Source organism: Dendropsophus ebraccatus, unplaced genomic scaffold (genome assembly GCF_027789765.1).
Source record: "Dendropsophus ebraccatus isolate aDenEbr1 unplaced genomic scaffold, aDenEbr1.pat pat_scaffold_1252_ctg1, whole genome shotgun sequence".
Taxonomy (NCBI): Eukaryota; Metazoa; Chordata; class Amphibia; order Anura; family Hylidae; genus Dendropsophus; species Dendropsophus ebraccatus.
Window position 1 is genome coordinate 25465 of NW_027208669.1, and position 22194 is coordinate 47658.

At 45.6% G+C, this 22194-nt stretch overlaps 1 protein-coding gene across 1 annotated transcript in view; it reads right to left on the bottom strand.

The window, feature by feature from the left end:
- Positions 1-20411, bottom strand: part of LOC138775017 (TAF6-like RNA polymerase II p300/CBP-associated factor-associated factor 65 kDa subunit 6L) — a gene marked incomplete at its 5' end in the record, with an annotated part of 28561 nt that extends 8150 nt beyond the window's left edge. The window contains 8 exons of the mRNA XM_069955774.1: positions 2798-2985; positions 3079-3211; positions 4201-4418; positions 16335-16409; positions 16544-16638; positions 16707-16757; positions 18314-18464; positions 20325-20411. Of these exons, the coding sequence (XP_069811875.1) occupies positions 2798-2985; positions 3079-3211; positions 4201-4418; positions 16335-16409; positions 16544-16638; positions 16707-16757; positions 18314-18464; positions 20325-20411 (998 nt within the window). The remainder of the gene's footprint in view (positions 1-2797; positions 2986-3078; positions 3212-4200; positions 4419-16334; positions 16410-16543; positions 16639-16706; positions 16758-18313; positions 18465-20324) is intronic.
- Between the last annotated feature and the right edge of the window lie 1783 nt (positions 20412-22194).

The window sequence follows — 22194 nt, forward strand, 5'->3', positions numbered from 1 at the left end:
CCTTATGAGAAAGCTGTTTATTTTATGTCCAAAAAAGTTTGGGACATTTAAAATTAAACTCCACTTATTGCTTCAACTACTTTTATGTGATGACAACTGTAGACATAAGAAATGTGGTGTAGACTCTGTAGTCAGGGGCGCCGCAATCATGAGGCGACCTGAGTCGTCTGCCTCAGGCGGCGCCACCAGCTGTCTTCATGGGGGCGGCATTCAGTGGCAGATTATAATATGAGCGGTTCGGGCGGCCGCCCACATTATAATCCGCCACTGATTGTACCATGTACCGGAGTCCCCCCGCGCCGGACAGCATCTGTAATGAGATGCTGTGAGCGGGGGAGACTGTATTCATAAGCGCCGCGCTGTAATGAATCAGCCGCGCGGTGCTGTTACTACAGCGCGGCGCTTATGAATACAGTCTCCCCCGCTCACAGCATCTCATTACAGATGCTGTCCGGGCGTGGGGGACTCCGGTAAATGCATTCCACGTCCGTGATCCGTCAGGATCACGGAACGTGGGAATGCAGCCTTAGTCCCCCGGCTGATGTGCGGCTGCCGGAGGTGTCCCATCCTGTCTCCGGCAGCGCGCGCATCAGAGAGATCCCCGTGCGCCGGAAGTCACAGCCACAGGCACACGGGGAGCTCTCTGATGCGCGCGCTGCCGGAACAGGACGGACACCCCGGGCAGCCGCACATCAGCCGGACCAGACCAGAGAGGCTCGACGGGGGAACGGATGGCAGGTGAGTTGTGTGCTGTTTTTTGTTTTTTGTTTTATCTGCTGAGGGGGACCATCTATAAGGTAGGGGGGGAAGGGGACCATCTATAAGGGAGGGGGAAAGAGGGGGACGATCTATAAGGTAGGGGGGGAAGAGGGGGACGATCTATAAGGTAGGGGGGAAGAGGGGGACGATCTATAAGGGGGGACCATCTATAAGGGAGGGGGAGAGGGAAGAGGGGACGATCTATAAGGGGGACCATCTATAAGGGAGGGGGAGAGGGAAGAGGGGGACCATCTATAGGGGGGGAAGGGGACCATCTATAAGGGAGGGGGAAAGAGGGGGACCATCTATAAGGGAGGGGGAGAGGAAGAGGGGGCATCTATGGGGGGGAAGGGGACCATCTATAAGGAGGGGGAAGAGGGGGACCATCTATAAGGGAGGGGAAGAGGGAAGAGGGGACCATCTATGGGGGGGGAAGGGGACCATCTATAAGGGAGGGGGAAAGAGGGGGACCATCTATAAGGGAGGGGGAGAGGGAAGAGGGGACCATCTATTGGGGGGAAGGGGACCATCTATAAGGGAGGGGGGAAAGAGGGGGACCATCTATAAGGGAGGGGGAGAGGGAAGAGGGGGACCATCTATAGGGGGGGAAGGGGACCATCTATAAGGGAGGGGGGAAAGAGGGGGACCATCTATAAGGGGGGGACCATCTATAAGGGAGGGGAAAGAGGGGGACCATCTATAAGGAGGGGCGGGAGGGGACTGTCTATAAGGGGGGGGGAGAGGGGGACCATCTATAAGGGAGGGGGAAAGAGGGGGACCATCTATAAGGGGGCATCTATAAGGGAGGGGGGAGAGGGGACCATGTATAAGGGGGGGAGGGGGACCATCTATAAGGGAGAGGGGACCATCTATAAGGGGGGGAAGAGGGGGACCATCTATAAGGGGGGGGGAGAGGGGGACCATCTATAAGGGGGGGGGAGAGGGAAGAGGGGACCATCTATAAGGGGGGGGAGAGGGGGACCATCTATAAGGGGGGGGAGAGAGGGAAGAGGGGGACCATCTATAAGGGAGGGGAAAGAGGGGGACCATCTATAAGGGAGGGGGGAGAGGGGGACCATCTATAAGGGAGGGGGGAGAGGGGGACCATCTATAAGGGAGGGGGGAGAGGGGGACCATCTATAAGGGGGGGGGACCATCTATAAGGGGGGGAAGAGGGGACCATCTATAAGGGGGGAAGAGGGGGACCATCTCCTAAAAGATCAGCACCCTCCTCTCCTGACATCCTCTGTGCTGCTGGGACTTCTCCTATAGGATTAGCACCCTCCTCTCCTGACATCCTCTGTGCTGCTGGGACCTCTCCTATAGGATTAGCCCCCTCCTCTCCTGACATCCTCTGTGCTGCTGGGACCTCTCCTATAGGATTAGCCCCCTCCTCTCCTGACATCCTCTGTGCTGCTGGGACCTCTCCTATAAAGTCAGCCCCCTCCTCTCCTGACATCCTCTGTGCAGAAAGGGACCAAACATTATGTTTATTGGGGACAGCAGTGGATTATAATGTGGGCGGATTGACGGAGGGGGGGGGCGTCATTCTATAGTTCGCCTCGGGCAGCAGAGAGGCTAGAATCACCCCTGTCTGTAGTAAATACTTATCCATGGACTACCAGGTGGATGGGAATCTCTAAATGGTGACCTGCGTGTGTTATGTATTAGTTTGATGTTCACTATTAGACAGGATTTTACATATACACACACCTGTAAAAAGTAACTGAAAGTAGTATCTCAAACAGTTGCCATGCTGTTTAAGGCTATGTTCACACAACGTTAAAACACCGGCCGCAGAAAACTGACTAGGGATCCGGGCCGGAGTGTATACTATGTGTATAAACTCCGTCCGGGATTCCTTAGAAGGCAGCACTATGTTGTTACAACAGCCGTGATTACTACAGTACTTACGTAATGTGAACATAGCCTTATACTTTATGTCATTCTTATATGAACACTTTTCTAAAAAAAAAAAAAAGCAGCTAGGGGTCCAGAAAAGCCCCCCTCAGGCCTTTCACTGTAGTACAGCTCGTACATCTTTCCCAAAGGCAGAACGGTATTGTAGCAGTCAGACAATAGTAACAGTACACTTACCAGGATGGCTCCATAGACTTTATGACCATCAGCCTTGACCTGTGCATTGGACATAGAGTGATCATCTAGCACTGTTTGCAGTCCAGCCCAGTAAGTTGGAAGCAAAGGATACAACACTTGTTCCACTGCCTGAATGACAGAAAATATGGTTGAAGCTGTGACTAGTTTGTTCTCTTACTTTTATATTATACAAATATCATAAGCTACGCCTGAATCACTTACCTTCCAGCCTAGGGCATGAAGACCAACAACAGCACCATAATGGGAACAGAGCGGGCGGACTGGGTCACCCAAAACTTTCTGCAGAGACTGCAAAACCTGTATATACAGTGACCCTTCCAAGTCCCGATGTGTCCTGAAGAGTAGAAAATTTTAGCCGACTAGGATTTATAGACAAAGCAAAAGCTACATACACACAGTTGTTGTTGATGGAAGTAGTCATTTAGGGCCGTATTAGCCAGCCAATAATTAATGTAAACAAGCGCCGATCTACTAGATCAGCGCATGTTTACTGACCCTATTACACGGCTTGACTATCGTGCAGCAAGGGCTGCATAGACATCATTAGTGATGTCCATGCAGCCCTTGCCTTTAGTGTAAAATAATACGATTCATACATACCTGATCACGCTGCCCAGTGCCACAGCTGCTGCGAGAACTGCAGAGCCAGCCTCTGAAGTGACAGGCTTTGAAGTTCCAGTGGCGGCTGTGAGCAGTAAGCAGAAGCCAGGAAGATACTGGGACGGAACGGGCAGACCACAAGAAGCAGCGGTTTAGGTATGTATAAACTTTATTATCTTTTTACACATTCTTTAGCCGTGCATCGCTATTACACATTACACAATGCTCGATCAGCAACTGGCAATTTTAGGTCAGGCCCAAAAGACATAATCAGCCAATGATCATCGTCATCAGCCGATCTTTGATTTTGTAACAGAGAGCTATGATCTGCCGAATCGCCCTCAGCAGATTATCGCTCTGTGTTGGTGCCTTTCAGTTTACCTCCATTGTTCACCATACTATTAAAGGTTCTTGAGCGGTATAAAAATGGTCTTATAATTAATGTATTTTCCTATATTTGTACTCAATTTTTAAATCTGGCACAGTTGTTCACAGCTTTGTTCTTAACTCAGTTCACAATGACCTTAAAGACAAATGCATAAATGTGTACCACTGCACTATTTACGCAGTGACCATTAAAGAAACACATCCTACAGTGAGATCCAAATAGCGCAGTACGACCGGAATGAAGCCGCACCGCAGGTCCCAGAGGCAGGACTTGCATCTATCAGGCTTTAAAGGCCTACCCACATGGAAATACTTCTTTACATTTTTATTTCTCACCATATGCAGCTCAGTATTCCTGCTCCATAGTCTCTCAAAGTCCAGTGATCATTGAGGGGGTTTATGGATGCGGCAAGTGGCTCTGTTACACAGTACAATACACTTTGCATAAGGCTGCATCCATAACTACCCAAATACAAATAGGGATTTGACAGCAGAGACCGGACCAGCTGCAAGAGACGACTCAACTGCTCCAGATCATGACTCACAGACTTGACCTAGACAAAAGGAAAAGAAAGGTGTAATGCGGTGCAAAGGAATATTTAGGGCAGGTTTCTTCTGTTATACATGAGCATTTTGTCACGTCTCATAGTTTTGTATAATCATCAAAACCTGCTTTTAGGGTGGGTTCACATATAACAGATCCGCAGTGGATTTCAAGCTGCAAATTTGCTGCAAAATCCGCTGCAGATCCTTAACTGCGATTTTGAAGGAGATTCCATACACGGGTCCGGCGTCCTGCTCTCCCGCCCGCCAATCAGTGGATGCGGCTGGGCAACACACTGATTGGCCGGACAGGAGAGCAGGACGCCGGACCCGTGCAGCAAGGACATGTAAAGTATGCTTACAGCGGGGGAGCAGAAGGGTTAAGGGCGGTATAATTACATACTACCTGCGGTCGTTTAGACCGCAGCAAGTATGTAGTGTATGGGAACTGCTAGGACCTGCCGGGCTCGCAGCGAGAATCTTGCTGCGAGCCCGCCCGTGTGAATATACCCTCAAAGGGGTTTTCCAGTGCTTCAAAAACATGGCCACTTTCTGCAGAGACAGCACCACTTTTGTCTCCAGATCAGGTGTGGTTTGCGATTAAGCTCCAGTCATTTCAATGGAACTAAGTTGAAAAACTCCACCCAAGCTGGAGGTGCTATATCTGCAGAAAGTGGCCATGTTTTTGTAGCACTGGATAACCCCTTTAAGGATCCGCAGCGGATTTTGCTGCAAATTCACAGCGTAAAATCCACTGCGGATCCGTTATGTGTGAACCCACCCTTAAATCGGTTTTGCAGAAAACAAAACCTTTAGAACATCAATTGGTTTAAAAAAATAAATCTATTGGAGGAATTTATCACTACTTTAAGAGTTATTAAGTCTCAGTTTTAAAGCGACTCTGCGCCCACAATCTGCCCCCCCCCCCCCCCAAACCGCTTGTACCGTGGGATAGCTGCTTTTAATCCAAGATCTGTCCCTGGGTCCGTTTAGCAGGTGATGCAGTTATTGTCCTAAAAACAACTTTTAAACTTGCAGCCCTATGTCAAATAGGCGTGGCCTAGAGTTCCCATGCCCTAGGATTGCGACGCCCCTCCGTCCCTCCTCCTCATTAGGAATGCCCCTAGAACAATTTCTCCTATTCATCTCTCGTCTGAACACTGCACATGTGCTGGATCGTTAAGGCCCATGTGCAGTGTTAAGACAGGTGATGAATAGGAGAAATCCAGCCTGGGCATTCCTAATGGTGAGGAGGGTAGGGAGGAGGGACAGAGAGGCGGTGCAGGCCTAGGGCACAGACACTCTAGGCCACGACAATTTGACACAGGGCTGCAAGTTTAAAAGTAGTTTGTTTTTTTTTTAAGCACAATAACTGCACCATCTGCCGAACAGACCCCAGGACAGATCTTAGATTCAAAGCAACTATCCGACAGTACAAACGGTTGGGGGAGGAAGGGGTGTCAGATTGTGGGTACAGAGTGGCATTAAGAATAACCTAGTTACACAGGGGCACACATGGACAAAAAAAAAAATAAGTCTGATAAGATATACAAGCTAAATGTAGGTGGTACTCTTCCATACAAATTACCGCTAACTTCTATGGGCCCTATTACATGGAAAGATTATCGTGCAAAAAATTGTTATAGCGTTCAAATTTAAAGGGCAACTCCATCGAAATAAAAATTCTTTCAAATCAACTGATTTCAGAAAGTGCCAGAGATTTGTAATTTACTTTTATTAAAAAATCTCAAGTCTTCCAGTACGTATCAGCTGCCCTACATATCTATGTCTATGACATACAGCTGCTAATAAGTACTGGAAGACTTGAGATTTTTTAACCCCTTCCGCACTAGGGCGTAACTGTACGTCCTGATGCAGGAGGGGGAGTTCTGAACCGCCGCGATCCCGGGTGCCATGTGTAGCCTGGGACCGCGGCTATTAATGGGAGCAGTCTGATCGCCACGCCCGTTAATTATACTTTTAAATGCTGCTGTCAAAACTGACAGCTGCATTTAAAAGTATTACTGGCCCTTATTCCCTGGTGTCTAGTGGGGGATCCCCCCGCCGCGATGCAATTGCGGAGGGGAGATCCCTTTTGTTTACCGAGCCAGGGCTCAGCGTCGCTCTGACGCTGATCCCGACTCGGCATTCGATTCCTCTGGTCTGCTGCACAACAGAGTAATACAGTAATGATCTGATCGATCATCGCTGTATAAAGTATACTGCAGTGATGTCTATGGGAGATCACTGCAGTAATACTGAAAGTCCCCCAGTGTACAGTAAAAAAAAAAAAAAGAAAAAAGAAAAAAAAAAGTGTATTAATAAAAAATACCCTCCCTAATAAAAGTCTGAATCACCCCCCTTTTCCCATTTTATAAATAAAAATAAATAAACATTTGGTACTGTCGCGTGCGTAATCGAACTATTAAATTATCACATTCCTGATTTCGCACAGCAAACGGCGAAAGCGCAAAAACCCGCCAAAATGCAAAATTGCGCATTTTTTGTTACAACAAATCCAGAAAAATTGTAATAAAAAGTGATCAAAAAGTCACATATACGCAAGTAAGCTACCAAAGAATAAAGCGTTATAAGGCTGGGAATAGAGTAATTTTAAACACATTTAGTTTTTTTTAAAAGGTTTTAATTTTTTAAAAGCTGTCAGATAAAATAACATTCATACAAGTTACATATCATTGTAATCGTAGTGACTTGAGGAACATGCATAACATGTCAGTTTTTACCATAGGGCGATTGGCTTAAACACAAAGCCCCCCAAAATTAAAACAAATTCCTTTTTTTTTTTTTCCTTCAATTTCACTGCACAAATAATTTTTTTCTGGTTTCACAGAATATTATATGGAAAAATTAAGTCTGCCATTGCAAAGTACAATTAGTCGCGCAAAAAACAAAGGCTCATGTGGGTCTGTAGGTGATAAAATGCAAGCGCTATGGCCTTTTGAACACAAGGAGTAAAAAAGGGGTTAAAAGAAGTAAATTACAAATCTCTGGCACTTTCACCACCATAACCTTTCCGTATGTATGCAGGCAACGTTAAAACAACTAACAAATAATTAGATCTTATGTTGTTAATCGCATCTTTTGCGCAGAGCATAAAATTATCGCAAATCTTTCGGTGTATGTACACATTGTTCATTTGCAATTACAATCGTTCATATACTAGAGTATACAAATTATTATAAGCGATCATAACTAACGACTATTGTTCCATGTATTATGGTGAATGATTGCAGGTCATTCCCAAAAATAATTGTTTGCAATCGTTTCTGGTTACTCAGTGAAAACTAAAATTGCTTTGTCTAATAAGACTCAAGGCTGAAATCAATAACTAAAACCACAAAATAGCAAGGGTGGGGGTCAACTCACATCTATATAAAGCACGTAAAAGGTTCTCATTTAGACCATGTGGTGTCTTAGATAGGAGCCTGTATATCCAGTTAGATTTCTTGCATAAAATACGTCTGTTCCAATCTCCCTGGCAGGGAGTAGGTTTGACTAGTTTAATGCATGGCTTTATTAAAATAAGCTGCGGTAAGCACGTGTCCCGACTCCCGACCATGCTTAATGTCACTAATGTGTTCTAACACTTGTCTCCACAATTTCCTGCAGGTTTTCCCTATGTAATTGTGAGGGCACGCACAGACAACTCATGAAATTAATTATATTGTATTGGATGCCTGTCTATGCAGATTCAAAGTGTTTGGTTACTTGGGTGAATCTGCAGGCTTTACACTTCCCACATCTTAAACATCAAACAGATCTATTATCTAATCAGGTTCCTTGACTTTTGAGACATACAACGTTATTAAATCATTAAAGGGGTTATCCAGCAACTTTTTTTCTTTCAATCAACTGGTTTGATGCTACCTTTACACGGGGCGATAATTCGCCCAATCGATCGTTTAATGATTTTGAAGCAACAATTTGGTTTTTGTAACGATCAGCATTTAGACAAATAAATCGTTAGAATTGGTTTGTTAATTACTTCTATTTAAAAATCTCCAGTCTTCCAGTACTTATCAGCTGCTGTCAGGGGCGTAGCTAAGGCTGATGGGCCCTGGTGCAAAATTTTAGCTTGGGCCCCCCCCCATCTCACCCGATCAGGCAAAGTCATATCTAACGTTATATCTAATTACTCTAATGTGCCACCATGTTCTAATGCACTGTCACTGCCTCCACCTCATGTACTGCACTATTGCCCCCTATAATTAATGGACTGTACGGTGTCATTGTCTAATCATTGTATTCCAATCTTTGACTCTCCAGCTGAAAAACTACAACTCTCATCATGAACTGCCAGTTGGAAACGATGGGGGTTGTAGTGCTGCAACCTGAAGAGCCGCATGCTGCAAAACTACAACTCCCATAATAAACTGTCAGCAGGGCACGATGAAGTTTGAACTTCTGCAACCTGGATAAGTCACCTGATGTCACCTGCAGTCCTATGTAACACCACAGATAACACAGTGATATCCCTCTGAGTACAGATAATGTAGTAGATGTCCTCAGCAGTCCTATGTAACACCACAGATAACACAGTGATATCTCTGAGTACAGATAATGTAGTCACCTGCAGTCCTATGTAACAGCACAGATAACACAGTGATATCTCTGAGTACAGATAATGTAGTAGTCACCTGCAGTCCTATGTAACAGCACAGATAACACAGTGATATCCCTCTGAGTACAGATAATGTAGTAGATGTCCTCAGCAGTCCTATGTAACACCACAGATAACACAGTGATATTTCTGAGTACAGATAATGTAGTCACCTGCAGTCCTATGTAACACCACAGATAACACAGTGATATCAGAGTACAGATAATGTAGATGTCACCTGCAGTCCACTTTTCTCCTCAGTGGTGTAAGTGGTTCCCGCAGGGTTGAGGCTCCTCCCTCACCGGATCACAACATTGCTGTACTCTCTGATGTTACTTGCCGGCTGTACAGTGATGTCATCTGACCTGGGGGAGGGGCCTCAACGCTGAGGAGAGGTGGATTGCAGCACAAGCTGGAGCTCAAAGCCATAAAGGTACGGCCATAGGACACAGCTTGGGCCGCCAACGCAGATGTCTGAAGAAGGGGGTGCTGGTACTTGGCCCAATCAGATGACAGCATGTGCCAGCAGGCGCAGCGGGACAGTCTAGTGCAGTGCTTCCCAACCTTTTCCACCTCGGGGCACCCCTTGGAAAAAAAATTAGCTCGGGGCACCCCTACTAAATGATGTTCTATAAAATAAGAAAACTGTCATACAGTGACTCACAGGTGACGTCTTCTTTGATCTGAGGCGTCACTTTCCCTTTCCCTCTCCATCCAGTCCAGTCCTCCATGATGATTCCTTCCAGATACGTTTCATCTTTTCAGAACCTGCCAGACAAACAATTTAGGCTCCGCACATTTCTAGCAACTTCCTTTCTTTTCTCCCTCCTGTAGGCTCCCAAAGTAACTGCGCTGTTTGGTGTTATGTGCAGTAAAGCGAGTAGGAATGTGGGATGCCCCATGTATGTAGGATCCCCTGCTGTGCCCCCATGAACTAATAATGCCCCCAGAGGTGCCCCATGAACTACTAATGCCCCCAGAGGTCCCCCCATGAACTTATAATGCCCCCAGAGGTGCCCCCATGAACTAATAATGCCCCCAGAGGTGCCCCCATGAACTAATAATGCCCGCAGAGGTGCCCCCATAAACTAATAATGCCCCCAGAGGTGCCCCCATGAGCTAATAATGCCCCCAGAGGTGCCCCTAAAAAAAAACAAAAACATCCTATTCACCTAATCCACGCTGTGTGGCTGCAGGGAGCAGCTCTCCTCCTCTTCTGGCTCCATCTTGCGAGCCGCAGGGAAGGGACCTCCGGCAGGCATGATGACGTCACATCATCACACCTGCCGGAGAGGTCACGTCCCGACGTCCCATAGGCTGCTGGTATAAAGTGCCGGCAGCTTATGGGAGGGAATGCAGGAGCAGGACGCTGACAGGTCCTGCTCCTGCATTCTGCTCGCTTTAATGTTCTGCCCGTTCACTGTGCGGGCGGAACATCAAAGCGATCTGTGCATCCCGAGAAGCTGCGCGGCCGCAGCTTCTGAGGATGCTTAAAGAGACAAGTGGCAAGGGGCCGTGCGGGCTGCTGTATGTTCTGCAGGAAGTGGTGGATTCTTTCCAGTCTGACACAGTGCTCTCTTCTGACATCTCTGTCTGAGACAGGAACTGTCCAGAGCAGAAGCAAATCCCCATAGAGAACCTCTTTTTCTCTGAACAGTTCCTGTCTCGGACAGGGTAGCAGCAGAGAGCACTGTGTTAGACTGAAATGAATTCACCACTTCCTGCAGTACATACAGAAGTGTGCAAAACAAGAGTCCGTGGAGCCTCAGTTACAAGTCTCAAAACACGGGATAGCCAGATATCTCTAGCCTGTTGCCAACGGGGTGCCTCCATGATGGGGAGAGCACAACACCACCCTGATAAATAACCCCTTAAGTCCCACTCGGTTGCGAGTATTGGAACATAGACAGGGAAACAACATGGTGGCCCCTTTTGTCAATGTCTAACTCAAGATGCGAGTATTGCGATCATAACAAGGGCTTACAAAGGCAGGCTCCACCCACAGACAGCTGTTTCGGGGTATTTGCCCCTCGTCAGTGTGGGGTAGGATTCTGGCTAGTTGGGGCAATTACAAATGAACCAAAAAAACACAGTAATCACTGAACTCAAGGAGAACAGCGAAAAAAAATTCCAATGAAGTACTCAATCAAGAGTCTCCACTGATGCCCCCAAAAATTTAAATATGCAAAACAAGAGTCCGTGGAGCCTCAGTTACGAGTCTCAAAACACGGGATAGCCAGATATCTCTAGCCTGTTGCCAACGGGTGCCTCCATGATGGGGAGAGCACCACACCACCCTGATAAATAACCCCTTAAGTCCCACTCGGTTGCGAGTATTGGAACATAGACAGGGAAACAACACACAGTACATACAGAAGCTAATAATACTGTAAGAGTTGAGATTTTTAAATAGAAGTAATTACAATCCTATCTAACTTTCTGACACCAGTTGATTTGAAATAAAAAATTTTTTGCCAGAGTACCCCTTCAAGGAGAAGTCCTGCAAAACTCATAAAAGCAAGAAAGCAGGTGGGGTGCGCGGGAAAATAAAACAAAGTAAATTTACCCATCCTTGTGCCAAGTAGCACCGCTCCTGGGACCAGCTGACAGCTACTGTTGTCCTGCAGCTCATCCAGCCGCAATGTCACGTACCCCGCTGAGTAATTGCCCGCTCAGCCAATCAGTGACTAGGGACGGGACACCCGAGTGGGCACTCGCTCAGCTAGGCCGTGACATTGCAGCTGGGAGAGCTGAGTATGTGACTTTAAGACTTTCTAAAGGTGATACTGGGGTATATAATGAATCACCCCCGAAATATTCGTATTGAGTTTTTAAAAAGGCTAGAATCTATCAAGTATCCCCTAATTTCAAACACTTTGTTGTCATTAGTCTCTATTAGTCAGTTCAAACGTGCATTCTTGGTGCCGGGTTTCGTGGTGAGTAATTGTTCCATTGGTTGCGACTGGAAATACTGAAATGCATCCCTCAGGATGTTTTGGGGATTAGCCATCTCAAGGAATCTAGTCTGTAGGATCTGAACCTCACTCTGAGATATTGCCCCTTAGTTAACCCTTTTAGAGACAGAGGATGGTGACTTCCCCAGTGAAGGGGATTATTTGTTCATGTTAGTTTACAATATAATGAGAAATCAATCTATTGCCTTGTCTGGAAATTGTCCCAAGAAGTTCATGGAGGTCTCCCGAATCTCATTGGTGAATGTGAAACCAATGGAGTTGACATTCAGAGTCTCCATAAACTTCTGAAAATTATTTATTGTACCAGCCCAGAGAAGGAGCACATCATCAATATAATGTGTTTTAGAATGAGATTTTAAGCACCCAGCAGATATCTCTCCCCCCCAACCCAGAACAAGGGTGGCATAGGTAGGGGCACATGGCTCCCTACTGCCGTGTGGAGCTAGTATTTTGGTCAAACAAAACATAATGATAAGAATATGACATAAGAATACATTTTATTAATTTTAAATCAGACTTGTTATGTTTGACCTAATGACTTCCTCTCAGATATTAATCTACTGCCTGTAGACCCTGTTGATGTGGGATCGAGCCATAGAGGGACTCTACATCGATGCCTGCCAATAACATTGTTGGTTAAGGTCAATATATTTAATTTACTTAAAAAATCTATACTGTGCCTTGTACTGTGCTCACTCTCTGCGTAATAGTCAATGCCGAATTCTATTGATTTAGCAACAAAGGGCGTAGACCTTTATGGATTTTTTGGCAAGGCATAAAAGATAGATTGTCAGTAGCATATACAGATATTTCTCTTTATTGATAAATTTGTCCATACTCCCTCCAGAATGCTCCCTAAAGGACAACTCCGGCCCAAACTATATCAGGGAGACTTCAGATTCTCTGAAAACTGTGATGTCACGAACCGGGGGTGTAATTACAATGGAGTGTCTAGCAGGGGCGCACTATATATAGAAGTCAATGAGTACCAATGACTTCTATATATAGTGCGCCCCTGCTGGACACTCCATTGGAATTACAATGGATGTGTATGTAAATGTAATATACAGTATGTTTTTGATTGAACAGTGAAAATAAAGTAATCAGGACACTCATATCTTCAGAAATTTCCTTACTTTACTTTTTTTCTTTTTTTCTTTTTGCTTATGCGATATAACAAATCTTCTTATACAAAAATATAACAAAATAAATCACCACAGTGCGCAGGATTCAGGAGTTTCAGATGTTCATGCCAAGTCTCTGGCCGGCTCCATTCCTCCTCTGAGACTCTCACTCTCTTCAGATAGTATGATGACGACTGAGCGTGCACACACAGTGCGATTAGGCACATGATTTTTTAGTTTTTCTGTTTTTGATTGAATACATTTATGGAATACTTTGGGGAGCAAGTGTCCTTGCTCCCCAAAGTAACCCATAAATGTATTTAACCAGTACATTTGGAGGGCACCGAGCAGGGAGCAGAGATGTGCCTATGCATCTACCTCCCCCCTCCCTCCCTGCACGGTGCGGCTGCTGCCACATATACACAGTACTACCCCTCCCATTATCTGCTCATAGTATGAGCAGATAATGGAGGAGTAGTACCTGTGCTATCCCCATAACACCGCCGCCGCACAGCTGCTCCTCACAAGGGCTTCAGCATGCCCCCTCCACCTCTTCCCCTCCTAGCTAACGATTTCTAACTATCCCGCTGCTTACCGCCTTCTCTCCGCCGCCGCTCTCTGCTCCCACATCCGCCTCCCGGTCCGCACTGCATGCCGGCCGGGGACAGGAAGCACCATGAGCGCCTGAGAGAGGTGGCGAGCGGCTGGATAGTTAGAAATCGTTAGCTAGGAGGGGGAGCGCCAGAGGGGGCACGCTGAAGCCCTTGTGAGGAGCAGTTGTGCGGCGGCGTTATGGGGATAGCACAGGTACTACTCCCCCATCTTCTGCTCATACTATGAGCAGAGGATGGGAGGAGTAGTACTGTGTATATGTGGCAGCAGCAGCACCGAGCAGGAAGGGAGGGGGGAGGTAGATGCATAGCACATCTCGGCTGCCCTGCTCGGTGCCCTCCAAATGTACTGGTTAAATACATTTATGGATTACTTTGGGAGAAAGGACACTTGCTCCCCAAAGTATTCCATAAATGTATTCATTCAAAAACATACTGTATATTACATTTACATACACATCCATTGTAATTCCAATGGAGTGTCCAGCAGGGGCGCACTATATATAGAAGTCAATGGAACTCATTGACTTCTATATATAGTGCGCCCCCTGCTAGACACTCCATTGTATTACACCCCCGGTTCGTGACGTCACAGTATTTCAGAGAATCTGAAGTCTCCCTGATCTACTAAATTAAGGGAAATAGCCCTATATGTGCATTTCCCATAATTAATGTACATTAGAAATTTATCTAACTTTCCATAAGTAATAACATATTAAAAAATAGTTTTGCCCGGACTTCCAGGAAGTCCGGGAAAAATAATGTAAAGATATGTTATTGCCCAACTGCACTTACTACAGCATGGAGTGTTCAGGCCTCTGTAAAGTTGGTGATGTCACGTCACGTAAACTGCTGACTCCTGCTGCTCCATAATAAGTGTCTATTAGTAATTTTCATAACTTTTGTTGGGCGATAACATATCTTTACATTATTTTGCCCGGACTTCCCCTTTAAGAGGCTGTCTAGAAAAAATACTTTTCCCCTATCCACAGGATAGGGGGAAGATAGGAGATCGCGGGGAGGCCGACCTCTGCCTGCCATACCCATGGCTCTTTACATAACAGAGCAAGAAGGGCCCGATATAGAGAGTAGCAGGAGTTACAGAGATTGGATCCCTGCAATCTCCTACTTTTTCCCTATACTATTTCTGGGCAACCTCTTTAATTTCTCAACAAAGGCACAGATGGATCCTCCAAAAGTACCTGGTAACATTCACTGTCATTCAGCATCCTCAGGCACAGTGTCCTTTATTTAGTATAATGAACAACTCATTGCTTTCCAGATCTAACAATGATTTAATATCTTCCCTGGATAAATTTGTTAGTAGGCCAGAGTAAGCATCTAGCTTTTCCAATTTTTCTTGTCACTAAATTCAGAAAAGTATCAATAGGGACAGCTAGGGATCACCTGGCACTGTCTGACAGCAGCCCCCCCCCCCTCTCCCAGCAGACGGATCTCCCCGCAGGTGCAGTGATGATGTCATCATGCCTGCGGGGGGATCCCTCCAGTGACTGACAGGCTAGAGAGGAGAGAGCCAGAAGAGAGGATTTTAGGGGAGTATAATGTTTTTTTTTGTGTTGGGGCACAGAACAGGGGAACATTACTACTATGGGGGCATGCAGGGAGACATTATTACTATGATGGCTATGCAGGGAGTATTATTACTATAGGGACACAGCACAGGGGGACATTATTACTATGGTAGGAATCTTTTATCAAGAACTGCCCTGTTGCCAAAAATACCTAGAAACTGCCCTGATTGGCAATCTAGTGCTCTGTTAATGTAGCTGGGTTAATGAGTCCGCCTCTGGCTGTCCTTGACCTTGCACAAATAAACCAATTCAATTCTTCCTGAGATACTGATACAAAAATATGGGCTGCATTACACCCCTTTCATGTTAGGAGGTTCTAACCTTAGTTTACTGCAAATTAGCATATTGCATAGTCCCTGTTAACTGAATCCTTTAATGCCTATAATATTAACAACAAGGATAGGATATTTTTTTTTCCAAATATCCTTTAATTATTTGATGGGGATGAGTTTTAAGGGGCATACCAGCCCCTAAACTCATATCCCTTATCCACAGAGTAGGGCATAAGTGTCTGATCATTGGGGAGAGGTACCATCTGCGATCTCTGGGACCTTTTACAATCTCGTGAATAGGCCCCAACTTTGGAATCTTCAGTGTTCTCATAGACAATGCAATGGAGCATGTGCCAGCCTAGTGGTAAGAGTCAACGCCCCATTCTGGACATCGCAGGGAATCCTCAGAGGTCGGAACACCCCACAATCAGACATGTATCCCCAATTTTCTAAGTATTTTGGGAAAACCCCTTTAACTAAAAAACAGAAATGAAGGAGTCTTGGAATTCATGGAATAGATGACATGACTAGAACAAGTTATCCATTTGATATAATGGTGAATTTACATGTGGCAGAATTTTCTGAAATTTTTTTTGGTTACTATCTCATTCATTTGAAAGGGGCTTGCCAGAAGCCTTGTACATTCTGATGAATGGAATTAATTTTAAATTACAGAAATTCTGCAACAAAACTACTGACAGATCACTAGAATATTGGTAGGTATATACTCACCCCACTCACAACATACACAAAATAGGGCAACAATGCAGCAATCTTCGAGTTTATCTGCAAATCCTGAAGTGCCACCTGGAATGGATTGAACATAGAAAAATAAACTATTATGAATAAAGGAGTTTAAATAAAAAGTAAAATGCTAACAAATCCCTAGTGAATTACTGGTAGATGTTCTCTACTGTTGGATACATGACATTGAAGCGTACCTTCATAAGGTGCAAATCATCGCCTAGCACGGCTCTTGTCACACGCTGATAATATTTCAAAAGGTCATCTGTTAGCATTGAGACTGCAGCAGGAACTGAAGGGAGATTATAAGAAAAAGTACTATCCAAAAACATACATAGGGAATAATATATCTACACTTACCTGTCCCCTGTGGCTCCAGGTTTCCTTTACTGTCTAGGTAAGATACGTGAACTGGAAAAGGCAAAGACAACTTATCAAAGTAAAGAAACAACTATTACAAAATTAGCTGACCAGGTAACCTCAAGGTTAACTATAGGTCTTAAAATTCTTAAAACAAGGGTTTATAATAAATATTTATTATTATGGGAGGTGCAGGGGTGCATTCATGCATGTTGAACAGTCGGGATAAGGATGGTCCGAACCTGCCGAGTTTCGGGTTCGTACGACCCGGACTCTCGGCAATCATTCCAGGACCGCTTTATCCACCCTCTCCACGGAGGTTTAAGACAGCAAGAATCATTGTCCGGGTTCGTACGAACCCAAACCTCGGCAGGTTCGGACCATCCTTAGTCGGGGGTGTGAACCCAGAGGTGCTTGGATGGATTCATCATGGATAAGTGCTTTTTCATTGAGCCACAGTAACTACATGTTTTAGCTGGAGGTGCAGATCATGTTAGAGTCATAATAAGGGGCTTTTAATGAGTTTAATGCCTTCACACCTACCGGATCCGCAGCGGATCTCACTTCTGTGAATTCGAAGCGAGAACCACTGCGGATCCGGTACCATTCACCCCTATGATAGCACATACTCGCAGCGGGATTGACATCCCGCTGTGAATATGTGCTTTAACCCCCCGCTGTCCGCAGCCCCGCCGCCGCATCCCCCTATCCCCAGCCACATTCTGCAGCCCGCATGCCCATCCCCGGCGCATCCTGCAGCCCGCCGCCGAGAGCATACATTACCTGCTCGGCAGAGCGGCTGAAGTGAGGCTCCCGGCTCCAGTCCCACTCAGCTGATCTGAGCGGGACCGGAGCTGGCAGCCTCACTGCAGCCGCGCCACCGAGCAGGTACTGTAAGCTCTCGGCGGCAGGCTGCAGGATGCGGCCGGGATGGGGGGGATGCGGCCGGGGATGGGGGATGCGGGATGCTGGATGCGGCGGGGATGGCTGATGCGGCGGGGCTGCGGACAGCGGGGGTTAATGCACATATTCACAGCGGGATGTCAATCCCGCTGCGAGTATGTGCTATCATAGGGGTGAATGATACTGGATCCGCAGCTAATCTCGCTGCGAATCCGCAGAAGTGAGATCCGCTGCGGATCCGGTAGGTGTGAAGGCACCCTTAGAATGAAACTTGAACAAGTTAATCCTTTTAGATTATCCTATATATCTCTTATATTGATATTGTTTTACTACTTTATATCAGCAAGATGTATTACTGTTTTTAAATGAGAACAATGTTTTTAACGAGATGAATGTTTTAAAGAGATGAATGGAGGGTGATGTCATGTGACCTCCAGGGTCAGTGATTCTGTTCCGGGTCATTCAATTATGCTGTACATAAAAGCATGGAGGTAAAGGAAGATGTTATGTCTGATGAAGGGGCGGTGGACCCCCGAAACGAGTCACATTAAACAATAAAGAAGATTTCTAATCTGACAGCGTCTTCTTCTGAATTCGGAGATCTGAACCTGGCTTTCAAAAAGGGTTTTGGTGCCTACGTTTGATCCACCATTATTCTACAAAATTGTGAAAGTTAGCTCACTGAAGGAAAGATGACTTCTTACCTCTTACAGCGGTTTCTGCAGTTCCTTTGGGAATGTTTGTAGCTAATGCCAGTTCCACCAAATTTACATCACAATCCTCAGCACAGTGACAGTCACCATCTCTAACAGTGCGGAATGAAACTGGGTCTGGGGATCCATGACCATATATTGGCTAAAATACAGAGGCACAATGCTCATAGATAATAACCCAGGAAACAACATTGCTTCTCATATGTATGATAAAGCGGACACTCTTCTGGTAACCAATATGGTTAGCTAACTATAATATCTGAATGTATGATGGATGCTTGCTGCTGTCACGGGTTACTTATCCCCTATTTTGTGGATACAGAATAACTTTAATCTTGGGATAAGCCATTTAAAAGAATTTTAGCGGTGCTTCTGTCTGCCCGCTCACCTTGACTGATAGAGCTCTATATTTCTGGCAGATCTATCAATCAAGTTTGGTAGAACTGGGAGGAAGGACCATCCTGATGGATTCTAATTTAGACAGCTTTAAAGGGGTACTACTTTTTCTTTTAAATCAACTAGTGTCAGAAAGTTATATAGATTTGTAATTTACTTCTATTAAAAAATCTTAAGTCTTCCCATATTTATTAGCTGCTGTATGTCATGTAGGAAATGCTGTTTTATTTTCAGTCTGACAGTGCTCTCTGCTGACATCTCTGGCCGAGACAGGGACTGTACAGGCAGGAGAGGTTTTCTATGGGGATTCATAGAAAACCGAGACAGAAATCCTCTTTAGTGAGAATCCAGAGAAGGGACTGATTCCACAGCAGAACAGTGCTCAACAGAGAGAGTTCTAATGCCAGAGCAGCACAGTGCCCAGCAGAGAGGGGACTGATGATACAGTAGAACAGTGCTCAGCAGAGAGAGTTCTAATGCCACAACAGCACAGTGCCCAGCAGAGAGGGGACTGCTGCCACAGCAGAACAGTGCTCAGCAGAGAGTGTTCTAATGCCACAACAGCACAGTGCCCAGCAGAGAGGGGACTGCTGCCACAGCAGAACAGTGCTCAGCAGAGAGTGTTCTAATGCCACAACAGCACAGTGCCCAGTAGCCAGAAAGGGGACTGATGCCACAGCACCACAGTGCCCAGAAGAGAGTGTTCTAATGCCACAGCAGTGCAGTGCCCAGCAGTCAGAAAGGGGAGTGATGCCACAGCACCACAGTGCCCAGGAGAGAGTGTTCTAATGCCACAGCAGTGCAGTGCCCCGCAGTCAGAAAGGGGACTGATGCCACAGCACCACAGTGCCCAGAAGAGAGTGTTCTAATGCCACAGCAGTGCAGTGCCCAGCAGTCAGAAAGGGGACTGATGCCACAGCACCACAGTGCCCAGCAGAGATAGGTGTAATAGCACAGAAGCACAGTACTCAGCACCCAGAGAGAAGCCTAATGCCACAGAAGCACAGTGCCCAGCAGTCAGAGACTGATCAGCACAGTGTCCAGAAACAGCCCCCCACTACTCCCAGTCTCCTCAGGCCTAGCGCCAGCACGCCACAGGCAGCACACACAAAACGCTCACACCCGGAGCCCCCAAACACAGCCACTCACCACATTATGAGGGTCTCCCTCCCCCAAGTTGGCAGTAGAGGGGACACTTTGTGCTCCTCCTAACCGAGGACAGAGGGGGATGAACGGAGGTGAAAGGATGAAGGGGCGGAGAGGGAAGGAGACGCAAGGGAAAGTGGACGCAGAGGGAAGGGGACCACATACAAACCCAGAGAAATGATTAGGCACTTAGATCATGTTTCTTATGTCTCTGTAGTGGGCCCGGTTAAAATTACCCAGAACACTGCACAGATGGAGAAAATGTAGTCACAAAAACTCTGCTCAGCTTCCTGAAGGCATGGCCCACTGAACATGTCCTCCATCTCTTCAATGGGCAGGGTTATACTCGCTAACCCAGCTCAGATTATTGGTGGAATACCCTTTAAAGTGATGATAGGTTCTTTTTCAAGTCTTTAACTAAGATTCATTTGATTCTCAGTATATTACATTATCACAGTACCTCAACATTACTCCAGCGCAGTGCTCGGTTGAAGTCCTCCACAGTAAGCCGCCGCCTCCGAGAGTGTCTGAGCGATTGGGCACTGAACTAAGGATAAAAAAAAGTATACAGATTAGACATGATGTGTACAAGGTAAAGGATTGTACAAAATGTATTTTTACAAATACAGTGCAGGGAAATCGAAGAGAGTGCACAACAGCTCAGTGAAAGCTTATATTGCTGTTAATGACAACTCTAAAGCAGAGTTGAGCAGCAAGAGAGTACAGTTGGTCTATTGAGCTGTCCCATCATTCCAGACTGAGGCTGCGTTCACACTACGTATATTTCAGTCAGTATTGTGGTCCTCATATTGCAACAAAAACAGGAGTGGATTAAAACACAGAAAGGCTCTGTCCACACAATGTTGAAATTGAGTGGATGGCCGCCATATAACAGTAAATAACTGCTATTATTTCAATATAACAGCCGCTGTTTTGAAATAACAGCAAATATTTGACATTAAATGGCGGCGTAACAATAACAGATGACAGAGGGTTATAGAACATAAACCAGCAGGAAGTAGTTGAAGGCTGGCTACACTTTAAGATGTTTCCCTGTTAAGAAAAATTGCTTAAATTCTAAGTTATTCTAAATACTTTTTCTTAGCTCTCTGTATAAGTAATGTTTTTAGTATGTAGTCACATAAGCATAATAGTATTATGGTTGGAAGACCTGGCCCAACTGCAGGTCTAAACGGACAGCCTTTTTAATTACTTTGGTGATTACTTCCGAGGCTGAAACTTGCAGCCATAACATGGGCACAAATGTGTGCATGTGTAAAACCATAAAACCACAATGTTGTGTGCCAGCAACACAAATTACCATGCTGCAGACTTCACTCAGTCCAGGAGGAGCATGTAGGGGTGTAGGAACTCCACCGTGCAGCACCATCATAATAATAATTTTGTTGGAACTTTGTATGTAACAGGAACAAGGATGAGAGGCAGCTGAGGAAGACGAGATGATGACCACATGAAGGAGGGATCAGGGAGTCGAGCAGGAGCTGTCGAAAGTGTGGGGACCATGAGGAGGGACGGAGCTGTTTATCGGGTGCCATAAGATGGATGTCAAGGATGGAAGCCAGGTGAAAGGCAAGAGGTTGCCAGGTCCAACGATTTAGTTTCTGTAAGAGAGGGACTGCTGAGTTGCCGACAGGACATCGGAGTCAGTGTGAAAAGGGAGTGGGTGTTTAAAGATAAAACTGCTTTAGGGGGTCAGGTTAAGTGGAACTTTCGTGAGGTAGGAGTGGTAGAATTACAAGAAAAAAAAAAAAAAACAGTCCAGGCTTGGGCTGAAGAGTGGTGAAAGTCTGTTTATTCTTAAGGGTACTTTGGTCCCAAACTGAAGCTCAACCTCTGGTGAAATAAGTGGTATTCGTTTGTAACATATTATATTTGGTCCTTTAACATATTTATAAGTCGGTGGACTTATCTGCCTAGGAGTCGTTGCATAGCTTTGCTGCCAATTACTATTGAACCTGTAACTTTTGTTTCACTATTATATACTCGTACATTGCTGTACATAGCACTTTAGTGTTTCAGTGATAGAAATATTCTTAGATTTGTTCGGCATATTAAACATCACGCTGTTCTAACTGCTGCTCATTTATGCTTTGCCCTGCACTTTAGTGAGAATTAACTTTGCTAATTCTTGCTCTGCCTTGTACATTAGTGAGAGATAAGAGTCACTCACAATTGTCCTGCCCTGCACTTTAGTGAGAAATAACTGTTGTTCATTACCGTTCTGCCCTGCACTTTAGTGAGAAATACCTGTTGCTCATCATTGTTCTGCTCGGCATTTTATTGAGAATTAGCCATTGCTTATTACTGCT